Source organism: Xenopus tropicalis, chromosome 6 (genome assembly GCF_000004195.4).
Source record: "Xenopus tropicalis strain Nigerian chromosome 6, UCB_Xtro_10.0, whole genome shotgun sequence".
NCBI classification, from domain to species: domain Eukaryota; kingdom Metazoa; phylum Chordata; class Amphibia; order Anura; family Pipidae; genus Xenopus; species Xenopus tropicalis.
Window position 1 is genome coordinate 192,459 of NC_030682.2, and position 7,323 is coordinate 199,781.

The 7,323-nt window shown below is 45.8% G+C and overlaps 1 protein-coding gene across 1 annotated transcript; it reads right to left on the minus strand.

The window, feature by feature from the left end:
* Positions 1-375: 375 nt before the first annotated feature.
* On the minus strand, positions 376-1,554 carry LOC116411521 (zinc finger CCHC domain-containing protein 3-like). The gene has a single exon (XM_031903936.1). It carries the CDS (start codon positions 1,468-1,470, stop codon positions 376-378), a length of 1,095 nt encoding a protein of 364 aa, XP_031759796.1. The 5' UTR covers positions 1,471-1,554.
* Positions 1,555-7,323: the final 5,769 nt, after the last annotated feature.

Below are 7,323 nucleotides of genomic sequence, written 5' to 3' on the forward strand. Positions count from 1 at the left end.
AGAGAATGCCCCTTCCCCAATAGCAGCATGCAGGTTAAGCCAGAGGCGATCCTGCAAGGCCGAGGAAGGGGGTCTCCCGAATACCGCAAAGGCCGAGAAGCGCAAGCGCAAAATACAATTCCAGCACTCAAGAAAAGGGCAATGGATCGCAACCCGTTGCTCTGAGATTGGCCCCCTCCCCAATAGCAGCATGCGGGTTTAGCCTACCTAAGTAGGCGATCCCGCAAGGCCGAGAAGGGGGGTTCTCAAGAAGCACCTTTTTGACTAAGAACTCGTGCAAAGGACAAGGTTTCAACTCAGTAATAAAGTAATACAGTAGGAAACCCACTAATTACTTCACAACATCACTGTAAACCAATTTTATTTTATTTAAAATTACTTAAATTTCCTAATGTGACTCAAAACCGCAGCTCTAACGTCTTTATTTTCAGGGGTCTTGCTAATACACTCATGTATACCTTGAAATTCTTCTTCGTCTGACCATGCCTCCAAAATCTCTGCAATTTCTTTATTCGATTTCTCCTTATATGCCTCAAAAAGTTTTTCACCTCTGGAAAAAGATTCAACAACAGTGACAACAGATTCAGAAGAGGCACTTACTTCAGTATCCTCAGGTTCTTTCTTCCTCTTCTTCTCCTTTGGCTTTACACGCTTCACAGTCGGGCCCTCTTGTGAAGCTTGGCCAATATTTTCCTCACCCGAAAACATAGGGACTGGCTCCACCGGCAAAGATAACTTACCAGCAACCTTCACGACTTTTTCAGGCTTGACCTTCCTCTTAGGACAAGTTGCATATAAATGTCCCTCCTGAAGACAAAAATTACATTTTCTCGGAAGTGTACAATTCAAAATCGCATGACCTTCCTTACCACAATTTTGGCAAAAATTGCAACCTTCCATCACATGTCCGTGCTGTCGGCATCTTTTGCAAAATTCTGGCATACCGTTAAAATAACAGTCGATATTAACCGTGCCCAACCGAAATCTTGCAGGTGGATACATACCTTTCTGAAAGACTGCCTTAAAGCGGTATTTCGATGTCCAAATACCCAGCTCATTAAGGATTTTACCTACAAAAGACAATTTTTTGCAGTACCTACCGATCACCACTTCTATTTCTTTCAGTGGTACAAAAGGTGAATATGACTTCACCACAAGAAAGACCTCCTCCTCTGCGAAGTGCGGAAAAATCTTAAACCCTTTCAGCCTAGGGTCCTCCGGATTTTCCTCCAAGATACTCAGGAAGCTTTTGTAGACTCCCTCGCCATCGAAAGTGACGTCGTACACTCCACGCTTGGGGTAGTCCTGTATCGCTAGAATCTCCCTCCTGGAAACTCTGCCAAATTCCTCCAGAATCCTATGCACGATATACGCCAGGTTCTGCTCCAAATTCGAAGGCACATCCGCGACGATCCTGACCGAATTCCTGACCCTGATGAAGACAGGAACCGAATCTTCTCTCGCTGCCATCTTGGAATGCTCCCAGCTTCCCCCTCGGAATAGGGTTACCACTGTAGCAAGGGGTGATCGCCCCTCGTTGCCCGGAATAGAAAGCCCCCCAAAAGCAGCATGTGGCTTAAGGTACAAGTACCGATGCCACAAGGCCAAGGGGTGATGTCTCCGGGCACCTCTTTTTTTTTTAATAGGGTTTCAATCAGTAATAAAGCAATACAGTAGGAAACCCACCAATCACTTTACATAATCATAGAAACCGATAATTTTTTTATTTTTATTTGATATATTTTAGTTTTTAATTAAAAGAGTCACTTTAAATTCCTAATATACCTCAAAACTTTTTTCTGAGCTTCTTTTTTATCAGGAGTCTCTTCGAAATATTTCTCTAATTTGTCATATTCTTCATCATCTGACCAATCACTTACAACCTCCTGGAGCTCTTGAATAGTCTTCCCTTTGTAGGATCTGTACAATTTCTCTCCTCTGGAAAGAGACTCAAAAATAGTTTCAAAAGTTTCACTAGTGAGGGGGTTGGGGAATGCCCTGTCGGGGGATGTTGGGTAGGGGGTTCCTCACGGTGAGGGCAGTGAGGGGGTTGGGGAATGCCCTGCCGGGGGATGTTGGGTAGGGGGTTCCTCACGGTGAGGGCAGTGAGGGGGTTGGGGAATGCCCTGCCGGGGGATGTTGGGTAGGGGGTTCCTCACGGTTGGGGGCAGTGAGGGGGTTGGGGAATGCCCTGCTGGGGGGTATTGGGTAGGGGGTTCCTCACGGTGAGGGGGTTGGGGAATGCCCTGCCGGGGGGTGTTGGGTAGGGGGTTCCTCACGGTGAGGGCAGTGAGGGGGTTGGGGAATGCCCTGCCGGGGGATGTTGGGTAGGGGGTTCCCTTACGGTGAGGGCAGTGAGGGGGTTGAGAAATGCCCTGCCGGGGGATGTTGGATAGGGGGTTCCTCACGGTGAGGGCAGTGAGGGGGTTGGGGAATGCCCTGCCGGGGGATGTTGGGTAGGGGGTTCCTCACGGTGAGGGCAGTGAGGGGGTTGGGGAATGCCCTGCCGGGGGATGTTGGGTAGGGGGTTCCTCACGGTGAGGGCAGTGAGGGGGTTGGGGAATGCCCTGCCGGGGATGTTGGGTAGGGGGTTCCTCACGGTGAGGGCAGTGAGGGGGTTGGGGAATGCCCTGCCGGGGGATGTTGGGTAGGGGGTTCCTCACGGTGAGGGCAGTGAGGGGGTTGGGGAATGCCCTGCCGGGGGATGTTGGGTAGGGGGTTCCTCACGGTGAGGGCAGTGAGGGGGTTGGGGAATGCCCTGCCGGGGGATGTTGGGTAGGGGGTTCCTCACGGTGAGGGCAGTGAGGGGGTTGGGGAATGCCCCTAGAGATGTGGTAATGGCAGACTCTGTTAATGCCTATAAGAGGGGCCTGGATGAGTTCTTGATCAATCAGAATACCCAAGGCTATTGTGATACTAATACCTACAGTTAGTACTAGTGGGTGTATTTATAGTTTATGTATGTGAGTGTATAGATTGGTAGGTGTGGGTTAGGTGTGCTGGGTTTACTTGGATGGGTTGAACTTGATGGACACTGGTCTTTTTTCAACCCTATGTAACTATGTAACTATGTAACTATGTAAAACTGTTTCGTCAATGCAGCAGGTTTCCCGAGGGCATTTAGCCCTTGCCACCAGTCCCCTCCTGTGTCGGAACTCTCTCGTGGGCAGACACTGGCTAGAAACTTCCCAAACACATTCCTCCACACTTTTTTTGACCTGTCCTCTGAGAAATTAGACACCGGTACAGTAACTTCATCATGCTTTAAAACCTTGGAGACCTTTCTTTGGTCCCCTAAAATTCCAGATTCCACATTTTTAAGGTTAAAAAGTCTTATTGTTTTTTCTAAAACCGCATAGTGCTTGGGGGGGCATAAAAGTACCGGTGAGTTTAAAGGAACACGAAACCATTTTTTAAAAACCATCCCTGCTGTATATTTTAAAAAACAACTAAAAATGCCATCAGAATTAAAAAGCTTAAAACAGAAACAGAAGTACTTAACATAAAAGAATAAAAGAAGGTTAGGGACATTCCTCCACCTTTTAATTTATCTCTGTACATGAATTCCCTTTTCAATTTCTCCATTTTTGAGCCCCACAAGAATTTAAAACAAACCCTGGTCAGTTTTTTATGTAAACATTGGAAGGGGGAAAAACCATCCCCACATGCAGCATTATGGGTAATAAAACCATCTTAATGATTAAAATTTTCCCTTCCATTGTGAGATCTCGCAAATTCCATAATAAAACCTTCTTTTCTAATTTCATTAAAACCGAGTCCCAGTTGACAGTGCCTGTAATATCTGAATTAAAAATGATACCTAAAATCTTAATCTGGTCCTGTTGGAATAAAATATCAGGAGTTGGGGGCTCATCCCAGACCCCTAATTGAGTTTAAAACCTGAAGTCCCACAAACAAAGGAGGTATGAAAGAGTGCTCTTTTTATAGAATAGGAGGAGGAACAAAAAACCGTTACATTGTCCATGTAGCTCAGGACTTTCACCTGACGGCCTCCTCCTCCCCCTCCTCCTCCTCCTCCTCCTCCTCCTCCTCCCCCTCCTCCTCCTCCTCCTCCTTCCCCTCCCCCTCCTCCTCCTCCTCCTCCCCCTCCCCCTCCTCCTCCTCCTCCTCCCCCTCCTCCTCCTCCTCCTCCTCCCCCTCCTCCTCCTCCTCCCCCTCCTCCTCCTCCAGGGACTGGAACACCTCTGATCACTTTATCTGTTCTTAAAAGGATTAAAAGAGGTTCAATAGCACAAATAAAAAGAAAGGGGGACAGGGGACAGGGGACATCCCTGTTTCACCCCAGACTTTAAAAACACTGGTTGAGTTAAAAAACCATTAACGGATATTTGGCTAAAACAGGACTTATATAAAACTTTAATACCATTTAAAATAAAACCAGGCACATTCATTTTTTCTAAAATATTAAAAAGGAAAACATGACAAACTCTATCGAAAGCTTTTTAAAAATCAAGTGATAAAATTGCAAGGTTTTGCTTTCTGTCATTACAATACCAGATTACATCCCTGATCACATTGAGAGACTCGGCCGTACTTCTCCCAGGGACTCCGCACACCTGGTTGGGATGAATCAGTTTGTCAGTGAAAGGTTTTAAACGCAGAGCAATTAGTTTGGCCATAACCTTATAGTCAGCATTTAGGAGGGTTATTGGCCTATAATTTTCTAAATTCTCCTTACTGCCTTTTTTAAAAAGTAAGGAGACAATCCCTCTTCTCCAGGAAGAGGGTAAAACGTTGATATTAAATATCTTTATATACTAAAATCAGATCATCTTTTAAAATTTCCCAAAAATGTAGATAAAATTCGACAGGTAAGCCATCCTCACCGGGGGCTTTACTAAAAGAAAAACTCTTAAAAACAAGTAAAAGCTCATCCAGAGTAATATCCTTGGACAACACCTCCTGGTCTAAAACACTAAGCTTACCTTCTAAAATCTTAAGACAATCGTTTAAAACAGAGGCATCAAAACATTTTTCGTTAAAAAGAAGCTGATAAAAATTAAAAGTAATGGTTAAAATATCATTCATGTCAGTTTTACCATCTAAGGAGGAAATAAGCTCTTTTTTGTCCATCACTTTTTTAATGAAAAACCTTGAACATTTTTCTCCTTCCTCAAGGTGCTGAACATGAGAATTAAAAATAATTTCATTACCTTTCTGGCCAATCAGCTTCTTGATCTCTCCTTTTAGGGATAAAATGTCATTGTCAATGTTAAAACCAATGCTCTGCAATTTTAAAAGCGCTTGTAAACGTAAATTTAAAACATTAAAACAATGCTTTTTCCCTTCTGCAACTATTTTACCAGCCTTGATAAAAAATTCCTTAATTTTGGGTTTAATGCCCTCCCACCAAAGCAGCATTGAAATCTGGGGGTCACGTGACTTCTGCCAACAATGGTAGGTCCGCCTAAAACTTTTGCAAATCGTAGGATCACCCAGCAATAATACATTGAGTCTCCATAGGCCACAATTAACCCTTTTTTCACCATAAAATTCAAGAAGAGCACTTAAAACTCGATGATCAGAAAATATGTTAGTTAAAAGTTCACACTTAAAAGGGTTAAAATCCTTGGATAAAAAGATAAAATCAATTCTGGAGTGAATCCTACCGTTAGACCAGGGTTTGTAAAAAGCATTTTAAAAGCATCTTTCAACTTAAAATCATCAGTAAAATTCTTTAAAAGACAAGAGGTCCGGTCATTTCTCCCAGGGTCACACAGTAAAAGTCTCCGCCGACTATCAGAGGAGATGACCCCACACAAAATAACGGTAAAAGATCGAGCAAATCAGCTCTCTCCTGCTTGTCGGGAGGGGCATAGACATTTGGAATACGCATAAAATGACCCTAAAAAACACATGAATTAAAAGCGCACGGCCGGGCACAATTTCTATCACATTTTGTAGTGAAGTATGGGAACCTCGAAAAAGAATTCCCACCCCAGCAGACTTTCCGTCATTAGAACCGGACCAAACTGATAGTCCTTGCTTCCAGTCCTTTTTAAGATAAACATAGTCCACACTATTTTCTATAGCACACTCCTGCAAAAGACATACTTCAAAGTCCAAAGTGTCTAGGAAAGAAAATAAAGCGGCTCTCCGGACAGAGCCCTTTATGGACCTCACATTGAGTGAGGAGATTTTTAGAGAAGACATGATAGGCAACTTACGAAGCAACAGCGTCCATATCAGAGTCCAGACTGCTTCCAAAAGAGATATTCTGGGACCCCCCCTCTCCTTGTTCAAGAGAGGTAGGATCCTCGATGTTGACCGGATCCGAAGCTGAAACGTAACGAGGATCAACTCGAACCCGGGGTATCTCATCACTGGAACTGGACGACGATCTACTTCTCATCTTGCTGAATGCCTCACTCCTAGGACGCTTCTCGGCAGGATGGCACCCTTCGATCTCCTCACTCTGGACCGCGAATACACCACCATCAGGCTTCCAACCACCGGGACCCTCTCCGACGGACTTCTCCATCTTGGACGACCTCAGTAGCTTGGCCTGACGACGACGTTCTTTTTTCGCCTTCTTTTTCTCATCAGCAGAGACCCATTTGCCTTGACAGGAGACATCCGGAGTCGTCTCGGCAGAGTCTCTCGCAGGCAATGCTTGAGACCCTTGCTCAGACTCCACAACAGATGTCCGGCGGCTGGTGTTTCCTCCCTTCCTTACAGACTCTGATGCTTATGGCACAGCAAAAGTCTGCTCAGAACCTACAACACCCGGGATCATCCTCGCACTATGCTCCGATCCCACCGCCAGTGTGCACGATGCCTTAGGGGCAGGAACCACCAAAGCGGCTGCAATATCCTGCCCCATAACCGAAGACCTTCTGTGGGGACTTGGAACCTTCACAGAGGGATCTGTCACAGATGTAGTGGCAACAGCCCTCTCAGGCCCCAAGGAACCCCTTCTCGCAACTGGCACCGATTTAACTGGTGTCCTACGAATCAGTGTGGACGGCTCATCAAGCTCATCTGGGGCCTTCTTAGCTGAGCCCGCAACCGCTGCTGGCATCTGCTCAGACCCAGGACCAGATCTTACCAGCTTGGCCCCGGCTCCCTCCTTCTTAGCCTTGCTGGGGCAATCTCGGTAAATATGGCCCTCCTTCCCACACATATTGCAAACCTTCAGGAAGGTGCAAAGGGCTGCGACATGGCCCGGTCGACCACACTTATTACACCGGGCCTGTCTTGCTTCGCTACAACCATCGCTCGTGTGCCCGAACCGACAACAGTTGCGGCAGTACAGGGGCATACCAGAATAAAAAAGGTACCCCCTGTTTCTGCCAGTTAGAA

Excerpts from the sequence above, each read along its gene's own strand:
- LOC116411521 (XM_031903936.1), bottom strand. The coding sequence starts at position 1,470 with ATGGCAGCGAGAGAAGATTCGGTTCCTGTCTTCATCAGGGTCAGGAAT.